General features: G+C 39.2%; 1 protein-coding gene across 1 annotated transcript in view; it reads left to right on the top strand.

The window, feature by feature from the left end:
* Positions 1-27,958, top strand: part of sez6b (seizure related 6 homolog b) — a 180,905-nt gene that overhangs the window by 94,854 nt on the left and 58,093 nt on the right. Inside the window, exon 8 of the mRNA XM_040131190.1 lies at positions 25,349-25,534. Within this exon, the coding sequence (XP_039987124.1) occupies positions 25,349-25,534 (186 nt within the window). The remainder of the gene's footprint in view (positions 1-25,348; positions 25,535-27,958) is intronic.

Genomic DNA, 27,958 nt, shown 5'->3' with positions numbered 1-27,958 from the left:
GAGTTTCTACTTGCTAATCTTCCTATTTTAGAAGGCTTCATTTACACTTCAAAAAGTGGCACAGCAGGTGTACTGTGCATCCAAGTCTGAAATAAATGAGTGATTGCATTACTGCAGCTATACAACACCCAGTTTGCTCCGAGGTCAGGTCTCTGCTCATTTTAGCAGCAACCCACACACTAACATACATACCTACACACTACAAAGCATGCCTGTGCCAAATTACAGATGGAAGTAAAGCACATCCTCCCCTAGTGCATGCTATCATCGCTAACCCCTGATTACCTGAGGGGAACATAACTGTAAATTTGACTGCAGACCAGCTACATGGACAGGGGGCAGGGATGAAATTGCCTCAGTTATTTGCGGCAAGTCATTGAACTTCTTCTTAATCATTAGCAAGAAACACTCTGGAGACATCTATAACCATTCTCTCATTTTATTCTCATGCTATTTAAGTGTTGATGAAATGAATTTCATCTTATAGATATTCAACTAACAAACTAATAGCGTTAACAGTATTGTGGATCCTGCAGCAAGTAACGCCAATAATTTTCTAGAAAATTATTACTATTACCTCAGCTGTTAGCGTTAGCTAGTGCTCAATGGCCAAAGAAACACATAGCATAATTGTTTTTTACATAATTTTTAAATACTTTTTTAAAAAGACTTTTCCAACAACAAGGATAACAATAGTAAGTTAGTTTTTGCAGCATTTGGTTGAATCTGAATAGATGGTATAGCCCTATACACGTCAGAAAAAATTTCCTGCTACTTCTATCAGCTGTCACATCATCAATAAACACCAATGACCCAGTTCCATTAGCAGCCATACATGTCCATGCCATAACACTGCCTCCGCCATGTTTGACAGATGATGTGGTATGTTTTGGATCATGAGCCACTCCTTTCCTTCTCCATACTCTTCTCTTCCAATCATTCTGGTACAAGTTAATCTTGGTTTCATGTGTCCAAAGAATCTTGTTCCAGAACTGGGCAGGCTTTTTTAGATTCTTTCTGGTAAAGTCTAATCTGGCCTTTCTGTTCTTTAATATTACCAGTGGTTTGCACCCTGTGGTAAACCCTCTTTATTTACATTCCAGAAGGCGTATCTTAATTGCAGACTTTGACAATGATATGTCTACCTCGTCGGGAGTGTTCTTGACCTGACTAGATGTTGTGAAGGGTTTTTCTTCACCAAAGAAAGAATTCCGTGATCATCCACTTTAGTTGTCTTCCATGGTATTCCAGGCCTTTTGGTGTTGCTGAACTTGCCAGTGCATTCGTTCTTTTTAAGAATGTACCATTTATTGATTTGGTCATTCTTAAATTTTCTGCTATCTGTCTGATAGGTTTGTTTTGTTTGTTCAACTTAATGATGGCCCCCTTCATTTGCATCAACACCTCTTTGGACCACATATTGAGAGCTCCCATGAACAACTACCAAATGCAAATTCAACACTTGGAATCAACTCCAGACCTTTTATCTGCTTTATTTGTCATGAATTAACAAGGGAATAAGCTACACCAGGCCATAATAATGATTGTAAGTCAATTTTCCAATTACTTGTGATCCTCTGAAAATGAGGGACTATGTGTAAAAAAAGGCTGTCATTTCTAAACAGTCAATGCGATAGTCTTCTTAAACCCCTTGAATTAAAGCTGAAAGTCTACACTTCAGTCACATCTTGATAGCTAATTGATAGAAAATTGTGTCACTGTCAAAATACTTAAGTACCTAACTATACATATACATATATATACATATATAATATACATACACAGATGGGTGACAACATTAAATCCTGACGCATGAGTGGAGAAACAGGATGGCAATTCCATCGAGGGGTCACCGAATGGCTTGATGAGTATGAAAATGATGTGAATCATTTGCTACAGCCTTCACAGCCACCAGATCTCAACCCAATTGAACAGGTATGGGCGATTTTGCACAGACATGTTAGACAGCAAGCTGCACCATCATAATCGAAACCCCAAATGAGGGAATATATTTTGGGAGAATGGTGTACATCCCTCCAGTAGAGACTTGCATTGCACATTGTTCTGGTGTCACTTCGTGGCCAAACACCTTACTAAGACACTTTATGTTGGTCTTTTCTTTGATTTTTCACCCGTCTGTACATATTTTGTCCACTGTGAAATAATTATAAAGTGCCTGACCCTGGCCAACATGTCCTCTGAAGAGGAGGATGAGTTTGAAGAATCCAGGGAAGCCTCGCTCATATCTCTGGCAGAGGTCATTGAGGTAGTCAAAAAGCTCCTCTGTGGCAAGGCGCCGGGTTCGGACTAGATTGATGCTCATGGCTCTGGACATTGTTGGGCTGTTTTAGCTGACACGCCTCTTCAATGCTGCTGGGAGGTCGAGGACAGTGCCTGTGGACTTGAAGATCAGGATGGTGGTTCCCATTTTTAAAAAAGGAGACCGGGGGGTGTGCCCCAATTATCGAGTTATCACACTGCTCAGCCTCCCCGGGAAAACTTGTACCAGGGTGCTGGAAAGGAGGTGCCGACCAGTCCAGGAGGATCAATGCAGATTCCAACCGGGTCATGGAACAATAGACCAGCTCTTTACCCTTGCACAGTTACCAGAGGGGTCGTGGGAGTTTGCTCATCCAGTCTACATATGTTTTGTAGACTTGCAGAAGGCTAACGACTGTGTCCCTCAGGAGTCTTTTGGAGGGCACTGCGGGAGCATGGAGTCCTGGGGCAGTTACTATGAGCCCTCCAGTCCTTATATAACTGGACTGAGAGTTGTGTTCATATTCTTGGCAGGAAGTCAAACATGTTTCAAGTTAGTGTTGGCCTCTGTAAGGGTTGTCCCTTGTCAGCAATCCTGTTTGTGATTTTCATGGACAGGATCTCAAGAAGCAGCCAGGGGGAGGACTGTGTCTGGCTTGGGGACCTGAGAATCGCCTCACTGCTTTTTGCAGACGATGTTGTTCTATTGGCTTCATCAGCCCGTGACCTCAAGCATTCACTGAGATGGTTTGCTTCACACTCGAGTGTGAAGTGGCTGGGATGAGAGTCAGCACCTCCAAGTCTGAGGCCAGGTGAATTACTCCCTTCACGTTGGAAGTGCGTTGCTGCCTCTAATAAGGGAGTTTAAGTATCTCAGTGTCTTGTTCACAAGTGACAGTTAAATGGAGCATGAAATTGAAGGACGACTTGGTGCAGCATCAGCAGTAATGCGGGCATGGTACCAGATCATAGTGGTGAAGAGGGAGTTTAGCAGGAAGACAAAAGCTTTTTACCAGTTTATCTATGTTCCAACCCTCACCTATGGTTGTGGGCTTTGGGTAGTAACGGAAATAATGAGATCACGAATACAAATGGCCCAAATTAGTTTCCTCCATAAGGTGGCTGGGCTTAGCCTTAGTAATGGGGTACAGAACTCAGACATCTGGAGGGCACTTGGAGTAGACATGCAGGTCCTTTGTATCAAAAAGAGCTCATTGAGGTGGTTAAGGCACTTAATCAGGATGGTTTCAGGGTGACTTCCACTGGAGGTTTTTCGGTCACAATCACAATTCTGGGTAGACCCAGAACATGCTTGAGAGACTATATATCTCATCTGGCCTTAGAACACCTTGGGGTCCCCCAGGAGGAACTGGAAAATGTTGCTGGGGAGAGGGACGTCTGGACTACCTTGCCGCCACCATGACCTGACTCTGGATAAGCGGCAGAAAATGAATGGATGGATGGATGGACAAATGCAATCAAAATGTAACAGAAAACTGAACATGATGGAAAAATTATTTACTATGATTTACATCTCTCTACCCCACAGTGCAGTCTAATAAACTTTATCCTATAGGTCACCATGTACTGTACAACCTCCTACAGGTCTGTAACTTTCTGTTCTGCCACATAGATATAATGTTTAACTCATGTTTCTGCTTTACGGGACTTGTGCAGAGAGCTTTAACCAGACTGGTGATTGTCAACACAGCAGTGGACAGAGAGTGCTATCAGGTGTTTGGGTTTAATTTGCGCTACAGAAGGGTATTTAAAAGGTTATCAGATAGCACAGGTAGATGAGGTTTGGAATCTCCCAGAACAGTCAGACATATTGTTTAAGAACTATGTCAATACTTTTCTGAAGTGCTAGCAAATGTAAGTAGCTTTAGGCTACCTGAACCATGTAAGTGGTGAGGAGGATCAGCATGACCCACTGAGAATTACTATGCCAAAGGAGGAAGGAAGGTGAATGTTTTTGCTATAACAACAGTCAATGCCAGACTCATGCTTTATGAGCTCATGGAGTAGATAGATGATCATGTGTTGTATTAGCCTGGTCTCACCAAATGGCCTATGAATAACATGCCATTTTCCTTAAGTCATTTTGCTCCCTATCCCTCTCCCACTGCCCACTGCAACCCTAATCACAATGATGTTAAATGACACGCCGCACTAAACAGTGTTCAGTGACACAGGAAAAGTTTAAATGCCTAGATATGACACACAAAATGCCCTGAAAGTGGCATCTGGGTGCAATCCCATGTGATCACGCAGACAGTGTGATATTTTTGTTGGGTGATGGTGATTGAGTTCCTGGTCTAGGGCAATATCAAGGTGATTTGACGGATGACATAAACTATGGACAAAGTAAAAGGACTTGTTGCGTAATGCAGAAGTCTCTGCTGCTTGTTGTTAAGCCCCCTGGAATGGACTTGACCTGGGAAGTGATTTTGGCGCAGTGGCCAAATTGCCTGTTTCTATGGCTGTTGTACGATAAATGAAAATACTCAATTTGGAGATAAAAAGGTAAAAGTCTGATTAGTACATCGTGTGCAGAGAGCCAATAGTAATGGTAATCAAGAGATTTTACCTGTCAAGAGGCAGAAAAGCCCTTTAGCACACTTGGCTCTCCAAATGGCTAAAATGGAGAGCGTGCCTTGTACTACTTTAACTAAAGTGGATGTAGCATTGCTTCATTTTTTTTGCATCAGATTTGGTAAAGCTGCTGTTCAGAATTTTTAGAACAGGTTCAATCAGGTTCATCAGTGTCAATGGACTCATTGTTGTAAGGGTGTTATTCACTCTCTAATTTAGACATTTGTTTAGGCGAATCAGCGTTGTTCATTTTGGCCTTACATTTGTGGAGCTATTGCTGATTGAGCTTGGATCTGTTTTTTAAGATAGAGATTCCAAAAAAACAGCTCCGGGCTGATGGGATGATGACATAAATATAAGATATGTTGTCTATGTAACAAAAAACAAGTGCTCTAGCAAACAAAGTAAAATCGATCTGTTGTTCACCTGAACAATATATAATAATTATGTAATTATATATTGGGTAAGGCTCCATGTCCTCCCTGGAAAGTTTTTTTAAGCAGTGCCAGCAATGATTTCATCCAGCCATTGTGTGAAATAGCACTCAATGTGTTGAAAGGTAAAATACTTTCAACTACAAGCCATTACAGACTGTTGAGGAGGGACTGGGCCAGAATTAGGTTGATTGCAGAGCAGAAGGTTGGGATTTCTAAAAAAACAGAAAGTGATCAACCAGAATGGTGGTGGAGTTTTGTTACCACTACTAGGAGCCTCTCTACCTATTATTACTAGTCTTTCTTGATGAAGCTGAAGCTGTTTTTTTCTCTTTTTTTCTTTTTGCCAATATGGAGCATATGCAAAAAATGTATTTGGTCCATCAGCATCAGCAGGATACTTTAAGACAGCAGTCATGAATCTTTTGGACAAAGTAGGAAATGAACTGGACAATGCATCATGGATGTACTGAAGCTTCCTGACACAAACCTGCATGACAAAAAAGTATAGCAGTGTTTTACAGCAATTTCTAAGTATCAACAGACAAGGTGATAATAAAATGGGGCTTTTGACACTGTCACTGCCTAAGATGAAGGGAGAGACCTGAAAGAAAATGACAGTCATACACTGAGGACACAAAGAGGTTTTTTTTCTTTTGAGATTATGCAACAAATACCCACAAGAAACAAGAAAAATTATAATTATGTCATGAATCTGATGAAAAAAAATCAAGAGATGTGTCTTTGAGCAAACAGGGAGGACTTGTAAATATCATGTTGTACGAGGATCACAGATTTATGATTTTTTTTAAAGAATGTCACAAATTCATACAAGATTGCAGAGTCCTCCAGACCCACAGGATGGCATAAGTTTTTAAAGTCTCTTGCCATTTTACAGTATACAGTGGGGTCCAAAAGTCTTAAACCATTTCAGACGTCTGGACCCCACTGTATGTACTGTTATATGCAGTGTAAAGCAGCCGGATAAGACAACTTTTTACGGGTTACAAGGGCACAAGTAATCTGGTCATAATGCTGATAAATATGCATTTTCTGAGACATCTGTAAGCAGTGTTAAGAAAAATATTAGAGGCCAGAAAAGACAGAGATCTTGTGATATAGATACTGATGGATGGGTGAAGTTATTGTATTTATTTTCATGCCATTATGATGTTATTATGTTTTTTTAAATCTGTGTTATGTATTGATTATTAAATAAGAATGTGTGAGGGAAAATGTTTACGAGCCGATTTTGTTTATGGATGGTTGTATAAATGTTTTCGAATAAAAAACTCAAGTGTAGATTGTCTTTTTTTGTCTGCGACTTCATTTGTTGCACAATACCATAACACAAAACACAATATACAAAAAAAAGGTTTTACAAGCAGACCTGTGTATCCTGCACGCAGGTAAAATCTAAACAATATCAATCAGGTTGGATACCAGTGACAAACCTAAAGAGATTAAGTCATTACAAATAAGACGCTTTTTGATATATTATGGTAGAAAAGACCTTTCTGAATATTAAATAACAAATGACAGTGAGAAAAATTCTCTTGCATTGTAGAATAAAACACGTTTCAGCAATTAAGCTTAAGAAAAATGGATAAACTCAGCTAAGGGCTCAAATTAGGTTTAATAAGATTTTGCGCTTGTTAAGTGATGTTAAGTAATAATTCCAAAGTTTGTAGTTGTAAACCAACCTGTGTAAACCCATTAAATAAATCTGCATGAGGAATTCAAGTTTCAAGTGTTGAAAAGATTTGTATTTGGGTTAGGGTTAGATTGTCATTATCCAATCAAATTCAGGTGTAAAGACAGGGTCCAAATTTGTAACTTGAGCCTCACACACAGTGTGGGAATTTAGAGCGCTGAGTTTTACACACAGTTTTGGAGATTAGATTGGATTGGAGACCTCAATTACTGCATCAGAGGCAGCATAACAGATCATATTTACAGTTCTAAGTAATGGTCTTCTGAATCTTGCTTCAAAGAACACACTTCCTGCTTTGATTAGCGAGAACTGTTGACAACACCCCTCATCCGCCTCAAGATTGAAACAAAATAAAGTATACCCATCTCCAAGTGCATATCAGTTAAGGGTCAGTCTTTGGTCTTTTAGTTGATGCCCTGAATTAACTGAAAATATTTACGGATGCACTGTCCATTTTGAAAATCAGGCTGGACGGGCTTATCAGGGTATGAGAGACCATCAGCATATATATAGCCCACCCTCCATTGGTCTAAAAAACTGTGGTAACAGCAAGTAGGACAACACTGGCAAATGAATTGAATTGTTGTCCAAACAATGGTACAAGGTATGGTGATGCTACTTGGAAGTATTTTTGTGTCTCTATGAATGTGTGCTTGCACCAGGAGATTGATTGTAACAGTGAAAATAAGACCAAACAACTCAATCCTTCAACCCTCTCACCCTCAAATACTAATAATCCTCTCTGGTTTATTAACTTCTCTCCTCTGAGACAGTCTGTTCTTTGCATGTCCCTGCTAGAAGCTGGATCAGCATGAAAGCCCCAGCCTATAGATGACACACATACACATACACACACACACATGCACGCAAACTATATGTGGCCCATATAATTGTCCCCAACCCTGCTGAATTGATAGAGACATACAGTGCAGTGAAGTATTCACAAGTCGTTGGGAAGTTTCAAAAACTAATAATACTAGTAATTACTGGTCATGTGGCCGTTTGCACATCCCTCCTTAGCTCCTCTCAGCCTCCCTTGATATGTGAATTTGCACTGACCCATTGGTTAGACTGCAGGCAGAACTATACACATTGAAGCTCGCACACCATGAGCTAAAAATGTCCAAAGATATACACCGCAGAAATACTCCATTTTGTGTTTCACCGTTCAAATCCCTCCAGTAGCTTGCCTTCCCTGCCTGGCTTTTTGTCTGAAATACTGAAACAAAGGTTACTGATCAATACACTCAATGTTTTTGGATTGCAATAGCTTGAGCAGTGAAGAAGTGCATGTGCTGGGTGAGATAGGATTCATCACATTGAGTTGCTGGTGCCACTTATTGTTCCCAGGCAGAGAAAGGAAAGTACAGGCCAGGCAGCAGTGGAGGAGAATGACAGACAGGTACCATGGATAGTTGATTGTATTCATGGTTGAACATGCAATATGTTACTTCTGATATGCATACAACATCCTTCTGGAAATTCTAACCACATCCCCTAGCCAACATTCTATTCATCAGGAAGCCACTATAAATCTTATATGTAGGCAGGCATAATAAATCTCATAGTATCATTAAGGTGTGTGAGGCAATATGTGACCCAGAGAAGTCAATTATCTATTTTCCCATGGCACTCCCATTCCAAAAGCAGAGCCATTTTTCCTTTTTGTTGTCAGAATCAAAAAATGGAAAACAAGAAAACCAGATTCCAAAGGGACCATGGTACATTTTAACCGTTTGTTTTTTTCGGTACAACACAGGCACCATCAGGCAGAAACAGGTTGTTTTTTTTCTCTTTTAAATTTTGTGAAAAACACAAGAAACATAAATTCAGCTCAATTCCTTGTTCTCTCTTCTTACTGACAGAACAAATTTACTAGTCAATGTGTCGTTTTCATTGGTGGGTGGGCCTTTAGTTTCCCTTTGCTTCTGATTGGCTAGTGCACTCAATTATGTTTGCGCAGTAAAATAAAGGTTAATACCTTTTTTCCTTTAGACAGTGCAATGTCAACAGAAGTATATATATATATTGCGAAACAGACAGACAAACAGTCTGACAAGGCTCCGTTACAATCACAGACATACTTGTATTCGCAGCTATGATGCCCTTTAACCTTTAATAACTGATGATTAAAATTGAATGATAATTTATTATTGTGCTCTTACTCAGAGGTGCCACACATACTTTTCCTTTACGACCTACAATGACGATAAAAATGTTTTGCATGTCAAATGAAAACAGTCTTTCAATTTCAAATGTTCTGCTTGGCCATGGATTATAAAGTGACGCAAAAGCGTTTTATTGTACTGCCTCTTCATGTGCAGCTGAGCGACCATAACGCATCATGTCTGTTTTGAAAATGGAAGCGCCTCCTCTAGTACGGATGTACTGTGGACATTAAAGTCTCAATAATTAGAGAGATCACTGGCATAGAACCGACAGCGTGCACGCCAAAAGCAGTTACAAGAAATGACTTCCAGGTTTCCCACTGTGTGAACCTCCTCATCAATAGTATACAACAGGTTTATCAGAGATTTATCACTGAAAAACGCTGTCTGCTTGTTGATGACAGAGAGAGACAGAACGGTGAGACTTAGTCAAAGCAGTAAAGTTGTGGGCTGTAAAACCAAAACAATGAGCTGAAAGATGCTAACAGTGGGGATATACACATTGTCTCTATACACAGTTGATTGATTCGCTGTTAATATGATAATACTGATTAATACAGCTTTAGCTATCTGCAGCTTGATTCAATGACCTATAACACAAGATGACCCCATTGTTTTATCTGACAGACTATAGTGTACTTTGACCCAGCAAAAGCTGTTTCAGAGGATGCCACATCTTGACAGGAATAACCTCTGCTTTGTCTCTCTCTCTGCATTAAAATGGTCAAATTATGTATTGTACTTTTGATAAAATAATGTACTTATATTAAATGTTGGCACTAAGTAACAGCAATTGGTTAAATTTTGAATTACTGGTGTCAATAGATCTGTTTCAAAACTCCAGAGAATCCTAATTAGAATGCAATACAATGCATGTAGATTATAAAGTGAATTTAAGAGCTACGTGCTTCATCTAATCACTTGATTGAAAACACTGATTGTAATCCTCCATCTGACTGTTGCATTACAGCAGTGGTGCAAGGATATCTAGCTAAGTGTTGAGCAGTGGATGGGCCAGCTCATTCTTTTCCTTAGATAATTATAAACCATTGACATGCTGACAAATTAATTTAAGAGGGCAAGTATCTAACATTCTTTTAGTCATTATGAAGATGTAATTGCAACAGGATTCTTCCATTAATTAATTATGGGGGAAGTCAAATAGTTTTTTTTTTTTCCTGCATTAAATTTCTGCCGTATCAGACATTAGCATGAAACCCAGCACACACAAATAGGTGGGCATTCAAATGAGTCTGTCAAGCATAAAAAAGACATGGGGTGATCTCTTCAGTGACAATTGCAGTGTTCTGCTGCAGAGGGAAGAAAACACAAATGTTTGTATCACTCTACAAAATTCGGACTTTTTTTTCCAACTATGCCCTCACCGGTGTAGTTTTCACATAATTGTATCTTGACCAAGCTGTTTTGTATCTACAACATGCGCAGGGGTAATGGCCTGTTAATGGCCTGTGACCTATGCTGTAATAAGGTTGATGATCTAGTGCAAGTATGCTTTTGCACAACCTTGTGGATGTTGTAATATTTACTTTTAGCTCACCCAATAATCTTCATATTAATTAATGAAGAATTATCAATAGAAACAAAAGTCTACCAGCCTTTTTTAAAGCTGCACTTTTTTTTTTCCTTTCGGTGGCCACGGTAAAAACTGACATATTATTAAAAAGTTGTTATGCTTAACTTTTAGCAAAGAACTGCCTATTTACACATCCCTCAGACACAGAGCAACATTTGCATTAATTTTTAGTTGTACTTCTGGCCACCTGATGAATGTAAGTTCATTAATCACACTCCTTTTAACTCTGGATTGGTCTCCACCAACTCCTGGAAAAACATATTTTTCTCTTTAGTACTTTTATATGTTCCACCTTCTTGACCAGCTAGTCTCTGTCTCTGTCTGATATTTAGTGCTGGGCAGGTAGTATACAGCATGCTTTTAGAGCTTTTTAATTGACAACAGTGGTCTGCTGCCTGTTGAAACCAGCCTGATGAGAGTGGAGTAGTTTTCAGGCCAGAAAAATGAAAAAGAATGAGTTTTATGACAATTAAAAGCTCTGTAGAAAGTGCTTCTGTTGCTTAGACCTAAGCACGTGCAGGACTCAGGATGTATCTCCAGAGTAAAAGTCCTGTGCTTTGTACATCCACCATCAACCCTGGGCCCCTACCTACGGCTTCTGTTTGGTAAAGCAATTAATGCTTCGAGCCTTCTTGGGTAAGTCTTTAGAAGCTTTGCACACCTGGATTTGAGCAGTTTATCCCATTGTTCCTGGCAGATCCTCTCAAGCCTTGTCAGATTAGACAGGAAGTGTCTGTGAACTGTCATCTTCAGGTCTCTCTACAGATGTTCTATGGGGTTTAAGTCTGGACTTTGCTTGGGCTACTCAAGGACACTCAGAGACTTGTCCTGAAGCCACTCCACCATTGTTTTGGCTGTACGCTTCAGGTAACTGCTGAGAGGTGAACTCACCAGTCTCAGTTCATGTGCAGTCTTGAGCAGGTTTTCTTCAAGGATCTCTCTGTATTTGGCTGCATTCATCCTTCCCTCAATTCTGACAAGTCCCCCTGTCTCTTCCACTGAGATGCCCCTCCAAAGCATGATGCTGCCACCACCGTGCTTCAACGAAGGGATGGTATTAGACAAGTGATGAGCAGTGCCTGGTGTTCGCCAAACATAGTGATTGGAGTTCTGCCCAAGGAGTTCTTTTTTGTTTTTTTCCCAAGAAAGATCATGTTATTTGCCAAATTTGCAAATTTAAGTAAAGTAAATACACTTGATGAATTCACGTCACATGCTTTGAATGTTTGTATTTGTTCCCTCAGTGCAAACAGAGAATCTGTGGTAAATTAGCCATTATAATAAAATGAACATGTTAGTGAATTAATTCCTCTATGAGCACCATTACAATTACAATATTACTATTAGGCTGTGTAATAAAATAATGGTAACACTTTATAATAAGGGTAAAATCACATGCTTAAGTAATACATAACAAATGCATTCATTATTATGATTAAACGCCTAAATTAAAACACAATATATTATGAATTACTCTGGCTCACTATTAAGAAATGATCAAGTCACTACGAATTTATAGGATAAGTTACCACTTAATAGATCATTAAGTAATGATTGCTAACAGTGGTGAAAAGCAACTAAGTTGAGTTACTCAAATACTGTACTAAAGTACAATTTAAGGGTATTTGTATTTGTACTTGAGTATCTCCAGTTTATGCTACTTTATACTTTATACTCTACTCCACTGCATTTCAGAGGGAAATATTGTACTTTCTACGGCACTAGATTTATCTCAAAGTTAATACTTAGATTTTTCATACATAAACGTATTATTAACTTATAAAAAATGATGTATTGTTATACATTAAAGTCCCTGTATGCCCACACAGGCATTTTCAGTAATGTGGCTGATTAGACATCCTCAGGTTGCAGTTTTGCAAAGCTCTGCTGGGATTTACACGAAGTTACCATGTCACTATGTACTAACAAGAATGATTAAGTATTGATAACCTGTCCTGCAAAAAATTATCCGGAAAGCTTAAATTCCAAACATGTTTCATTTTCTTTCCTGCTGTACAAGATAATTAACTTGACCCCATAATCTAACACTATGAAAGAGGCCATTCTGTATAGCGAGTTGATACTCTAAGTACATTTTGCTGGTAATACTTTTGCAGGAATTGACTTGTATTTTTAAATTGTGGTATTACTACTTTTACTTAAGTAAAGGATCTGAATACTTCTTCCACCACCAATTGTTAATTCATACTTGCTTCATTTTTACATTGTTTACATGTCATCAAAGTAGCTGGAATCAAGTTACATAGAAAAGGGAATTTTAAACCCATATTATTAAGCGTTACCAAAATGAGAGGATCCCAAGGGCCTAACATTAAAATAACAACTGCAACACAGAAGAGTTACATTTTCTTCTCATCAAACCAGAGAATATTTTTACTCCTGCTGTTTGGCAAAATCTAAGCCGGGAACACTCAAAACTTTAGATATGGTTTTATACCCTTGCCATGATCTATACATTACCGAATTAATCGCAGAGATCTACAGAGAGTTTTTTTTTGGAGATCATGGCTTGGTTTTTGTCCTGACATGCAGTGTGAACTAGGGGATCTTATATACAGAGGTGTGTGCCTTTCTAAACTATGTCCAATCAATTCCGTTTGCCTCAAGTGAACACATCTGAAGGGTAATTAAAGCCAACGTGATTCATCTGACGACAGTTCGGAGTGTCACAGCAAATGGTCTGAGTAAATGAGAGATTTCAGTTTTTGATTTTTAATAAATGTGCAAACATTTTTAAAAACATATTTTCGCTCTGTAATAATGGGGTATTGAGTGTACGCTGGTGTGCAAAAATGACACTTTTATCCATTTACTATTAAATCTATCACATAATAAAATGTGCAATAAGTGAAAAGGCTGAATACTTTCTGAAGCCACTGTAGGCAGTTAGAGATGTCACAGTTTAAATTGTTTTGCCTGTATGGTTCATTTCACACCACAGGCAATTCATGCTTTGATTTTACATATAATGTGATTATTTTGGATGAAATTCATCCTTGTTATCATTGTCCTCCATTCCAACTTCGATTCGGACAAGCTGTCATGGCACCAAAATTATGACAAATCTCTCAGAAGAATAATGTATTTCCTTGTTCTCTTTAAAAGATGACAAATTTCAACTTAAGTCATTAAATACAACTTGAATCTCCTGCCTTGGGATCTAATTTTGTAGCTAAATATATAATATAATACTTCAAATCTGTCCAGCTTTGTGCTGTCCAGAGTTCACTGTACAGTTAACCACCCGTCCATACAGACTGCACATTTCAAAGCCCAGCCCCATCTGACAAAGCAGAGGGTTATGACATTGTGGGAAATTGAATCTCATCACTGGAGGATATTTCCCACCCACAGTGTCCTGTCCTGTACAAGCCTGTCACGCCCAATTATTCTCAATGAGCTTCGATGAGTGAGGCATAAATGATTCCCCTCAGTCAGTTTCTTTATCGATGTCCAGACATAGAGGAAGATGTATCTATTTTTCATCAGTCCATATAAAATACAAGACAGTTACTAGACCATTTGTCTGTGTTAGCAAAGGAAATTTCACAGCGCTATAAAATAAAACATCTGCAGGGCTGTCTGGACACGTACAGTAAACTGAAGGCATAAAACTTTATTTAAAATACGCGGACTGGATACGTGGTGATGTTTGCAATAGCACTATTATTTTGTATTATGTGAAAATTGAAATGCTTTAAGCATGTAGATGACATAAATGTGTCGTAGCATAAACCCAGAGAAACACATTCCTAATCTACTTCTTCAAATGGGAATTAAAAAATGCAAATTTTAAAGATTGCTGTATTATTATTATTGCTGTATGTGTACTGCACAACAAGAGCGAGGGGTTGATTAGTCTACTACCTCAGAAATTTTGTATTGAACTTCCATAAAGTCCATAAAGTTCAGTGACACTGAACTGTGTCATCTGCGATGACACAGTTAAAGAAAAGGTAAAAAACTGAAACAGCAGAGGCAAAAATATCCTGACTTGTAGTCCCAAGTTGGGGTCAAGCTCCTACATTTCCCATCATCAAATCTTGTTTTATTTCCTCCAACTTCTCAATTGGGTTGAACTAAATGGGAGAGTTAATCTGTGACACTGGAAAGAGCAGTTCACTAAAACAAACCCAAGTTACTGGTTACTAGTTTGTAACACCGGCAATTTGCAGTCTCCAAGCCAAAGCTGAAATCAGCCTGATGACATAATCAGGGTTATTTTCTCAGACTTGAAATACTGAGTATTACTAATTGTGATGAGCATACTTATGTTCAAATATAAAAATCAATGAAGTGTCCCTTTAAATAATCCAGATAATAGGGGTTCAGAATTTTGTATTGCTGCATGTTTTTCAATTTAGCAAGTTATGCACCAACACTGATGATGCAAATGAACACAGCCAGAACTGAGCTGCAGTTAAACTAATACACTGCCTCTCTACTCTATTTGTCACATGTCTTGTGCGTGTCTGGAAAGCAATGGAGAGCACAAAAAAGAGTATAGTTCTCTGCTGAATTTTAAAAATTGGTTAAAGAAACATCAAAACCTATTTTGAAATGAACTGGTGATTGAATCAAACATCTGGGAAACGTGAAAGCTCAGGGGGTGTTTGCTTCAGAACTTATAAATACAAAACACATCTTGGTGTTTTGGTGTTTACTTAAAAGACTGCTGCTGTCAACAGATCCTATTGTGTTACAAACAACATACATTTTAGTGTTCTCATTTATTTCTTATGTAAGTTAAAAAAAAATCAATATTTTTGTACCAACAATTTATCAAATGACAATGCGAAAAGGGTCAGTCATAATGATGAACCAACAGAGAGTTATCAGCTGAATCTGCAGCTCCCTTCATCTTTATGGATCTTTATGGTGAGTTTCAGCTCATTGTTTAGCTGTCTAGCGGCCTGCAACTGCAGCTTTATTGTTGAGGTTCACTTTTCACCGCTCTCTCGGCATCATTTTGTGGCGCGGCAGGCAGGCGTTGCAGCAAAAAGCTCTATAAACCCACTGTACACTACCTGCTCAGCACCAAACAGCAGATATCACAAATTCAAGCAGAAGGAATGTCAGAAAAAAAATGATGTGAAAAATAATAAAGTACCCTTGTTGCATAGCTGGAGTTTTGTCATCTGGTGGTTCTGAATAGAGAGCTCCTGAAAAGTGATTTTTTTTTTTTGCAGTATTCGCTATCCTGCTGTGTTGAAGTGGTTCTCATTGTAATATAGTTATTAATGAAATGTTGGTAGTAAGAGAGAACAAAATTGTCAAATCTCTCTCTCTCTCTCTGCCTCCCCTCTCCTTCACAGACCCAATTTCCTTTCAATCAGCAAGTATAAATTAGTTTCTGTACCCATTGCTACAAATTTGCATTTCATTTCCTTCGCCACATCCCACATTTTACATACATATGTAGACACATGCTAAAATACAATCTGAAATGTAATTTTTAGTGACGCTGCTTTACTTCTGCCACTACAAAACCACAGTGAATATGATGAACATCTATTTGATAAATTAGTGACTAAAAGGGCTGCAAATCCTTAGCAAATCAACACCTTAACATCCAAACCCTGACCCTAACCCACTGGTTTGGTGGAGGCCAGCAAGATGGTGATCCTGAGCATGCAACGAGACTGGACTAGATGAGAGCACGCCGCTGATAATAAAAGCTACTGGTCACACCTCTGGAGAGGAGAAACGCTTTGTATTAAATTCCTCATCCGGTTAGTGTACGACACTCGACCGACTCCATTTAATCTGTTCTGTTGGCTTTTAGCAGAGACACCAGCATGCCAGCTTTGTCTGAAGAAACGACCCCTGGAGCATATACTGAGCTGCCTCTGTCTAGGCAGGGGAGAAATTACAGCCACATCGTAGGGCCGCAGATGGGCTGCAGGCATCAGTAAAGGACTGGAAGCTCCTGCACAACCTCGGTTTGCAGCTTAAGTAACACTGCAACCACCACCCTTCATCCAGACATCATGCTGATATCAGAGACAACAAAGCAGGTTATAAATCTGAAGTTAACTATCCCCTAGGAAGACCAGATGGAGGAGGCTCAGGAATGGAAGAGAGCCAAGTACAGGGAGCTGGTCGAACAGTGTCATGGCAACGGATGGAGAACAAGATGCAAGCCGGTCGAAGTAGGGTGTAAGGGTTTTGTGGGCCTGTCTCTCCACCAAGCCCTCAAGCTCCTTGGGATACAACAGATGAACAAAGCCCACAAAAACATCTCGGAGGATGATGAAAAGGCGTTCAACTGGATTTGGAAAAGAAAAGAGAGGTGAACTGTGGAGTACAAGCGCTACTCAGTCACAAAGCGGGGCCTGATCCACACCGGTTGGGTCGCCAGTGAGGGTGTATGAAGATCAAAGACCCAAAAAACCTGTTGACCCCAGGTTATTCACTGACTTTTGACTGAATTGCAGCAGGAGGTGTATATATTGAACAAGGCAGGCCCAAATATCTAATTTCTCGTCTTTCATAAGTATTTTCATCATATTGTCGTGAGAAGTCGAATATTTGTTTCTGTCCTGTTGTCTGACCTGCTCCTGTTTTAATTTGCTGTTGATGCAAACTGAACACTTCCTGTATATGTATCTGCTGTCTTGACAAATTCAACATGATGGAAATTTTCAAAGCACTAATTCCATCAGTGAAACCACAGACTCATGTCATACTCACCCACTCTGCTGCTCTGAGTATGTCTTTTAGAAATACAATTTTGTCAGTCACTTCTACTTTAATGATTTTTGCATCACTGTCAAGCTATTGTCAGTGAAAGGCCTCACATCATGCACATGTATTTCACATTAAAAGTCTTCTATTGGTTTAAAGGGCATAATCCCTCTCCTGGTAGGCTTTGATGTGAAACATCAGAAGGAAATATTAAAAATAGCGCAAAAATGCAAAAAAAGCGCTAAGTAGAAGCAACTACAATTACTTTTTATGTGAAAAATCTTATCGCGCTCTGTTGAAAAAAGAAATTCAGAGCAATAGATTTGTGAGTATGACATGACTGTTATTGACCGTCCTGTATTTGTTTGTTAATTTATTCTATTCATACAAGCTTCCATGGCGATCTGACTGGTTGTCGTAAGTGCTGGACTGACAAATTGACTGGCATTGCCGTTCTCATGCTAGAAGGCCCAAAATAGACACATACTGACTATTGATACGAAATATATACTGTCCATTACAGAATAGGACAGTGTGTAATTGCAGAATTCACAATGTTGGGCTACAGCAAAGACGTGAGCATCAGCTGCTAGTGGTTCACCTCGAGAGAGTCTTCAAGGTCCCTGTCATAACAAACCCATATATGTCCTTTCACTGGCCTATAGAGCAGCTGGCCATCAGAGGACAAGAGCTCCAGCTGCTACTGGCTGATTTCACTCTGAGTGGGAGGTCCTATGCTCCATACCACGTTTGGCTAATTGAAAGACAAATGGCAGGGTGGTCTCGCTATAACAACATGACCATGTCCCACAGCCATAGGCCCCCAACTGAGCTGAAAGGCTTCTGAAATAAAGCATAAATAAGAATGGATTGCAGGGGCAGAGGGTGGGTGTGGGGGTTGCACTGTATGTTAGAAGTCCCCTTGTTGGCTCGTTGGCTCTGAGGGAGCGGGCGAATAAAGAAGAGCGCTGCGCTTGCACTGCAACATAGATTAGACAGTCTGCCAGCAATTTGTTTCTTCCTTTGGTCTTTTCTATTTGGCTCATCCTGCATCAACTGTGGTCCTCTGCTTTATGTATGATCTCTATGTGGGTGTTTCTGTGCCTTCATCCTCTCTTGCCTGCTGGCTATTTATCATAGATGATGGCCTCTTGAGGAAGGACAGAAGAGGGGTGCGGCCCCACTGGATTCTCCACAGAGCAGTTATTGTAGGTCTGCTCAAGCTTTCTGTTTGTTTTTCTCTGCTGTTCTCTCTGTCAAGACTCAGGCTGATCTCCCTGTAGATCTCAGTGAATTTAGGACAATGCTTGAAATGTCTGGAAAACAGTTAAGACAGAATATGAGGAGAGCAGCATTTTTGTTTAAAACTGCCTCTGATATAATGTCAGCTCCGTCTTGAATACATCTCGTTGTTCTGTCATTATTAAAAGGATTATTTTGATATCATTGCCAGAGCAGAGAAATTATTCTACTTTAGTACTGGAAGATTTTACTCAACAGTCAAAAATAGATTGTTAGAGTTGAAGAACATGACATACTAGTTTTAATGGTTTCGATGTTGTTTTCAAGGCCTTTTCATCCCCTTTTGTTTAATATTTTTATCACAATGTTTTTTCAAAAGTGTTGGATGGAACAAAAATTACACTTTATTTTACAATCATGGGATCACTAAAACCATTAGAAACCAGAAGTATGCACAATATGCTGAAGATATCTGGCCAGAAGTTATCAGAGCTTGAGTAATCAACAGGTATTTTAATGAAGAGTCATTGAGAACAATTTACTTTTTCACCATCCTGCTTAAGAGGACTGAAGCATAGAACATCATCAGGTCTAACAAAGGAGTTCTGCTTCCCACCACACTGCAGCCTAAAGTCACAAGACACAGTCAATAGTACGCATTTCATCTCACTGGCCACCACTTTGATTTTATGCAAATAAGATCATTAAGCTCATTGTTTTGGTTTTACCACCACTTTACCGGTTTGGTCCATTCTCACTGTTCTCATAAGCGTCATTTTTAGCAGCAGCAGGCACCTGTTTTCAGCAGACAAGCTCTTCACCCCACTGTACACTACCTGCTCAGCCAGCAGACACAGTTAGAGACTAGGTGGGGAAGGCCATCGGGTCAGGTCGGTGGGGGTTGTAACCGGACCGTGCATGCTGCACGCTCTCATGCGCAAACCCGAATGACAGGCACACAGAGCGGGCTAGTAAGGAAACTGAGAGGGATTTTTTGACGATCCAACGGCCCACTGATGTCATGGCCCACCAGGATTTGTCCCAATAGTCCCGATTGTGAGTCAGACTATGCCCCAAAGTAGCCAAAAAATAAGTTATCACAGGTTTAATATATAAACATTAAATGTCGTACAACTAAACCACCAAAACATTGGTTACACTTCATGTAAATCATGTACTACAGGATTATCCAATGTAATTCCTAGGGATACTTTTCTGATCAAAAATCAATGGAGTGTCCTAACACACACAAATATATATACATATATATATATATATATATATATATATATATATATATATATATATATATATATATATATATATATATATATATATATATATATATATATGTACATACATAATCTGGCATTTGCATCTGTGACCAAGTGAGTTATTTGGACAATCATAGTATACATATCATAAATGCAGCATGTTACACTCAGAAAAAGCCTGGGGTCTTTTACTCACAAACTCTGTGGCAGAGCTGCTGCAGAGCAAAGTCCGGGAGCAGAGCTGTGAGATGCATTAATCTCAGACGCAGACTTTGTCAGCTCCTCACAGTAATGAGAGGCCAGTGGTCAGCAGGAATAAATGCTCCGAGCAACCAAATGAGATTAGAGATGAAGTTTGGTCCTAGCAGAGCCATTCCACATGAAAGCCATATCACAATGTGACCGCAAAATAAATAAATTCAATTTACATCTACTAGCTACAGGGGACCATTAAACATCTCAAATTATTGCTCTTGCCCTGTGATCTACACTGTGGCCACTAGACCTGATTAGATACAGTAGAGGCCAACATTTTCTCACTCACAACAGCGGTAGAGAGCCGGTTTATGGCCAGTCTGGGGCTTGTGTTGGTTTAGCAGCTAAGGAGCAGTAGATGAAACAGTAATACATCCTACTGAAGTATAAGTACTGATAATAACTTGTGAGATTTTACATTTCTAGCAGCAGTACAATTTCTAATGTAAAAATTGAAATACTAAGTCAGAACAAAAAGATATCTCTTATTGCTCCATTTACTCATGTACTGTAAAAACAGTCAGAAATATTTAGTTTGGTATATTACGCAAAGTGTTACCTTTGTTCAGCTTTATTCACAATAAGGTAACATTAGCTGCTTGTTGCCGTTTGCAGTTGTTTCAGTCTTTAAAAGTGAATGGGGTTTCAATAAACAAGAAGTAGCCAATGTCGGTGTCAGGAGAGCACCAAGTACGCGGGGGACCAGATTTTCTAGATTTTTATATACTGTATATATATCTCTATATATCATAACTGAAGTTAGAGCAGGCGTAGAGCATACTCTTTACACTATTATATATTGTCTTATTTCAGTATCATACAAGTTTTTTTGGATATTTTATTTAAAATATAAAATATTCTGGTTATAAAAAAATTGGTTCATTTGCATTTAATTCTGAAGATATTCTGAGTTACAGTACGCACTTGATATTCAGGGGTGCCAATAATTTTGTCGATTGTATTTATAAAAGCTTCATAAAACTAATGATTTCCACCAGATTTCTACAGGCCTGCCAATCTGCAATGTGTCTATCTAGATAGGGGCTTCTGGATGCCATGATGAACTGAAAACTTTAGTTCAGCCTACAGTGTAAAGCCCAGCCTTATGCTTTACAGGAGGAGCTTTTATAACATTCTGCTCAAAGTGCCTCATGATCACTGTCCAAGGTGCTGATCCTGTGACCCCCATGGTCCTGCGGGCGCTATCTGACTGCCTTGGTCACACTGATCAACAGGATTACCGCTATACTGACAGGGGATGCAGTCTTGATGGTTAAGAAGATTTTTTTCACTTGGCGTTGTACCATTTTCCGGTTTAAATTGGTTTTCCTTTTTATCTTATCATCTCTGCGTTGGTATTTGGCTGTGGGGCTTTTGTCAGCCTGATTCGAATTTGTGCCTGACTGTCAGTTGGACTAAGAGACACTGCCATAGCATGTGTTATGACAAAAGGGGGGGAATGACATTTATATTGCCTCTTGATATAAATGCACTCAAGTTCATTTTTTCCAACATTGTCTCCAGCATTTTCTTATTGCACAATTTAGGTATAGACTAATTGGTTTATGACATGTATGAGATATTCGATCTCATATAGGCAACAAAACTTGTGCAGTGTCTTTTCTAGTTTGTTCTTTCAGCTACAGATGGGTGACAAATTAAAGGAAAAACCTGAAAGATTAGTGGAAAACAGATGACAATGCCCCCGTCCATAGGGCACAAGGGGCCAAAGAATAGTTTGATGAGTATGAAAATGATATGAATCATATCCTATGGCCAGAGTCACCAGATCTAAACCCAACTGAACACCTATGGGAGATTTTGGACTGTCATGTTAGACAGTGCTCTCCACCACTATTATCAAAACACCAAATGAGGGAATATCTTTTGGAAAGATGGTTTTCCATCCATCCCGTAGAGTCCCAGAGACTTGTAGAATCCAAGCCAAGGTGTGAAGCTGTTTTGGAAACATGTGGCGGCACAACACCTTACTAAGACACTTTATGTTGGTTCTTCCTTTAATTCGTCACCCGTCTCTATGAGGTAACAGGTACCTATAGATTCAAATCCCCTCCCCACCCCAATCGTTTTCACACCATCTTTAAGTTTAATATTTAATCTTCTTTTAGCTCTTTTAGCTTTAGCTGCCATTTGCTCCGTTACAGTCACAAGCTAGTGACTAACTTTGTCTGTCTGCTGTTTGCTGCTGGGCAGGCGGTGTACTGTGGGCTTATCTGAACTTTTTTTTTTTTTTTTAATACTGAAAACGGGCTGCCTGCTACAGCTGGAAGCAAGAATGGTGGGTTGGGGGAAAAGAATACCTAAACTACGAGCCAAAAGAGTGACAGCACAAACATTAAGGAAACACAGAAATGCTACAAATAGCCAAACACATACTAACAGTTTTTGAGATGTGAGGGATGAAATTAAAGCTGAATGCTTAATAAATCCATGTTTTAGTGGAAAAAATTTAATTGACTGTTGGTGCAGTAAAAGATGCACCTGTTATCCAATCTGTAATGTAATGGCACACGTTGACATCTCTTTTTTGTTTTTATTTGAAGACTAAGACAATCCATATGATCTACTGGATTCAAGCAGAACAGCACACCGCAGGTCAACTTGTACCCTGTGGTATGAAAAACAAAGAAATAAAAGCAGTGCTTATCAATAACCTTTCATTAAAACCAAAACATGATAAATGGCCATAAAGTCTAAGAAGACAAGACAAAGTGATGTAGCATATAGGAGGCATTTTTCCACTCCTGGGCAATTTGTCTCTGTGAAAGCTCCCTGTTAGCACCAGTGTTATGATGCCACAATGCTACCATGATGGCTCTTTTATCTCTTTTCTAGTCTCCAGTGAGCCTTTTTGGTTGGCCCGGATATTAATAGCTACAGCGGACCATGGTAATGACTAGCTCAGGGAGTGATAGGACATAGCTCCAGCAGCTGCTGCAGCTATAACAGCACTAGTCTGGGGTGATGCTCTAATGAGAAATACTATAAAGACCGACACTGCTCTTCTTATCTCTATTTCCATGAGACACTATAGCTCTGGCATCATCCCTCAACACTAACAGAGTGTTTGAAGCGGCGGAGGTCATAGGTTGTCATTTATTGGCCTATTTAATCTCCCTACATATTTCCTTGCCTGAGGCACAGCACCGTCCCCCAACAGAATCAATGGCAGCTGTACTGCCAAGCCATCCAAAGGCTAACAATAAAACTAGGACAATTACACTGAGATGGATCAGAGACTTTAGCAGAAATATATTATTCATTTCTTTGGCCCTACACCAGGAGGCTGAAGGAAGACAGATTACTGGCAATAAAAAAGCCAGTTAGTTAACTGGTCACCTGAGAACCAGCCTGGACATGTTCCCCACACACGCACGACAGGCCTTGGTATAAGTGTGTGTGTGGGTGTAAATGCTACTTCAAAGGTCCAGCAGGGGTCAGCCACAGGGGGACAGTGGTATGATGTCACTGCGGTGTTGCTGTGTATTTTCCACTGGGCATTTTTTACTTGTATTCAGCTCTATTTAAGCAAACAGCTAAATTAAATATTAAACATAATAATAAACATCATTTGACAGTGAAAATAATATAAATGCAGTTTGAGAATTCATGCAATGGAGTGGCTTGTGGTGAGATTTTGTGTAAAGAATCTTGCCTAGTGAGCACACTCAAAAATGCAAATGATCTGCTATGGATGCTAAATAATGGAATGCGGCTGCCATTAACCCAAAACTGTATTTAGTACTCAGATGTACTGTAGTTTACTGGAGACATGCCTATACTTTTAATTTTGCCAGCTTTATAAGTATAATTGATCATATTCTAGTAGAAGCTTCCCTCTCATCTGACCTGTTTGTCTTTTAATTACCTGTTAATGTAAACTGCTTTCTTTGCTTTTGCCTGTCTCCATAACTTTAGCATAATGTACACTGCCACAGCCCTGATCAGTACAGTGACAGTCTGTCTCACCTTACTCACCACGCTGCTGCTCTGAGAAAATAATGTTCTCAGTCAGGCTCCTGCTATTTCATGGGATCTTATACATGATTACAAAATTTGCTGCCAAAGTGAGAACAGTCTTGGTTGTTTCACATGAAAAGTTTCTGTATTTCTTTTACTCCTTCTGTGCTCTTCTCAATGGTTAGATGTGGCCGGCGTGCGTTGGAAAAAGGTGATATTAAAAACCCCATGAACCAAATAGGATTTAGTAAGATTTGACACAGAAAATGATGAAAGTTGTTGTGTTGGTTGGTCACTGTGTGCGATGATCAAATCCAAACAAATCTAATCATCGCATCGATTCTATTGTTATACTAATGGAATTAGTGCATTATGTTAGATCATAGTAAAGGTATTTATTAGCGACAGGGCTGTATTTGTCTGTTTCTTTAGTTATTCTCTCAGACTTGCCCATCATTCCGTTTTCATCTCGGTCTCCTTTATTCCACTCTTGAATATGCAATGCCTGAAATTCAGGGGCATAGCATCCACTGAGGACAGAGGCTGTAATTTGCAAAATGCAGCTTTTTCCACTTCAATTTTCACATTTGGAATTTGGGTGAATCTCTAGACTTGTGCTTGTAATGTACTCTGAATGTCAAGCCACCTAAATCTGGATGAATAGGTGTGCTAAATTGATACAAATCAGGATACGGTTTAGCCTATTTCTGCTGTTACACATTCTCACACCAAAATCTTCTGGAGTTGTTATTACCTGGATTTTGGAGAATTTCTTACCCTGGCTTCAGTTACTGGTGCTACATATAAATCCCAAATAAACCCCTGACCAAAAGCATTTAGAGCCTAAATAAGACCATTTTATTAGTGGAGCCTATTGGAGGCTGTATGGAATTTGGCAGGAAGCTCTTTCTGGTGTGACAAGAGCCACTAGCTTTAAATAACATCACTGAGTTCTTTCAGCCTCTGAAAACAAGCCTCACCTCTTGTCGAAATGTCACTCCTCTTCAGCTTAATTCTCTCTCTCCCTTTGTGTCTTACTCTCTCTTTCTCAGTTTCTGTCTTTATTTGTCTCAATCTCTGTCCCTCTTATGCTTTCATTTCTTTTTCTGTCTGTGTCTCTGCAGTCTTTGTGTTGAGCTGTGTCTTCCCCAAGCGGCCTCTTTACGGTGATGTATCAGTGAGCAGTCTCCATTCAGGAGGGGAGGCTTTCTTCTCCTGTCTGACTGGCTACCAGCTGCAAGGCCCCAATGTGCTGACGTGCCGCAATGCTAGCACCCCCTACTGGAGTGGAAAGGAACCACACTGCCTAGGTAAAGTCACCACAGCCTGAAGGAAACACCATCAAGCTGCCCCCTGATATCCACAGCTCAGAGACAGGAAGGACAACAACTAAATACTTAAAGACCATTTCAAATAATTACAACATGTCCCTGTATTTGAGTAAGTTATTCTACACAGTCTATTAATTACATTTTTTAATTGTCTGTCATCATAAAGATTTTAGCTGCACAGTCATAACTCTGATGAACAAACTATGTGATAAATACACATTATTTATAAACAGACATGTATTTGTTATTATATTTATTATTATATTTATTATTATTATTATTATTAACTCTTTTCATATACTGTGTATTACATCTATAATAATAAGATGAAGAGATGCCTGCTCGAACTAAATAATCAATAAATAGAAAAAAAATCCAGACATTTAGTCATAAAACCAACATGTTTCTTTTCAGTATTAGCATTACCATAATTATTAGCATAAAAAAGTATTTATAGTATAGTACAATATTTAGTATAATTCGCAATAGTATTAAATGTAAAATAATAATACATATATCTTGAAACTACAAAATAAAAACAAATTGATTATTTAGTAGGAATGCCGTCATAAAACCAAAATATTTACTTTACTGCATAAACATTAATGTTATTATTAGCATAGTTATTGATAGCATTATCAGCATTTGCATTCATATTTCTTTCTTTTAACTCGTTGTGGATTACATCTAAGATAATAATAGAGATATTACTTAAACTATACACAAATTACAAATGAAATTTTTGTAGCAGAAATTTATTTTTAGAGCTTTCTTTACAATACTAGCATTATTAGGAATTGTAGCATAACAACTGTTAGCATTACTTACCATCTGAGAGCATGGTTTACCATTGTTGTGGCCTTTCGTATTATAAGTTAACCGGGCCCTTGGAGCCCTGACGTCTGCTTAAGACCTAATGAGCTTTTACTGTTAGTTTCAGTCTTGGTTTTCTTTTCTTTTAGTGGTTAGTGTTTTCTGTGTTTCGGCTGTCCTATGCCAGCTTTACACACAATTCCCATCAACGGCAACAGCATTTTTTTTTAGAAGACTTGGAGCCAGGAGTTATCTATTTTACCTTTTAGTCCTTTTGCATGACAGCCATAGAGATAGACAGACCTGGTCTCCCACAGGAGTGTGTGGATGATGGATCTTTTTTTTTTTTTCTTTATCTGCTCCCGATGAGGCTGGCTGATGAATAATAAGTGACAATTTTACTCCTGACCACTCGGATCAACTCTGATTCACAGCACAGGGAATGGGCCTCTGAAAGTAATTTCTAAGAGGGAGTTTGTGTGGCTGTGCATCCGTATCTCTGCCATCTTGATTGTGTGTGCGTGTGTGTGTGTGTGTGTGTGTGTGTGTGTGTGTGTGTGTGTGTGTGTGTGTGTGTGTTTGTGTCAGAGCATAAAGCAAGTGTACTGAGGTGTGATTACTGAAGGCTGGGCAGGAAGCCACTGGGTTTACTCTTCCTGCTCTGCTTTAATTAAGCTTTGTCTGCATGAGTAACCTTGACCTGATCAGCTGGGAAAAGCACGCACACACACGGACACACGCATGCAGGCACACACACACCTTCCTATGGTGGTAGATAGATTTTCTTTATGTGTTCATAAATCTGAGGGTATCTCTTGTGGTGTTTTCTTTTCCCCCTCATTTCTCGTTTCCTTCCATGACAAGTAAAAAGCTGATTGAGGAGTTACATGAAATCATAACACACTTGTTGGTTTTTTGCATTAAATGCCTTTTTTACCTCAACTGCAGACAGAACAAGGCCTCTATTCTAAACAGGCTTATACTAGAGGCAGGCCTTAATAAGCTGTATACTGGTCAAAAATGTCCGAACACCTCCATTTCCCAGCTGTTATTCAAATTTACATAATTCAATGTCTGAAAGTGAAGCATAGATAAAATAAACAATTGGAGATTTTTAAAAACAGGAATCATGGCCTCCTCTTGTTGAACTAAATTTAATTTAAATTTTTGACTTGTCCAGCAGCACACTTGTGAAGTTCTTTCTGCAATGGTACTCAAATATTGTTCAGAAGGTTCGTCCCAACACTATTGCAGAAGTTCCCACAAATGTGTTGCACTTGAACATTGCTCTAATTTCACCTCGTGTCTAGTTCATCCAAGACCAGCTCCATGGGGTTTAAGTCTGGAGACTGTGCTGGTCTTCCATCATATGAAGCCACCGTCTAGTTCTTTTCTTCTAATGTTTTGGGTCATTATCTTGCTGTAGGATGAACCCCTGACCAACCAGTCTGTCTTCCTTTGTTACCTGTCTTTTTCTCACCATTCTGACAGCAATATACAGAACTACTTCCTGCAGTACAGTATTGTTCAAATAATGCATCAGAATCTGTAGTAACACTTTGTTCCAACACTGCCTTTGTACAGACAGAG

The sequence above is a fragment of the Xiphias gladius genome, chromosome 7 (assembly GCF_016859285.1).
Source record: "Xiphias gladius isolate SHS-SW01 ecotype Sanya breed wild chromosome 7, ASM1685928v1, whole genome shotgun sequence".
NCBI classification, from domain to species: Eukaryota; Metazoa; Chordata; class Actinopteri; order Istiophoriformes; family Xiphiidae; genus Xiphias; species Xiphias gladius.
This window is presented reverse-complemented; position numbering and strand designations above follow the sequence as displayed.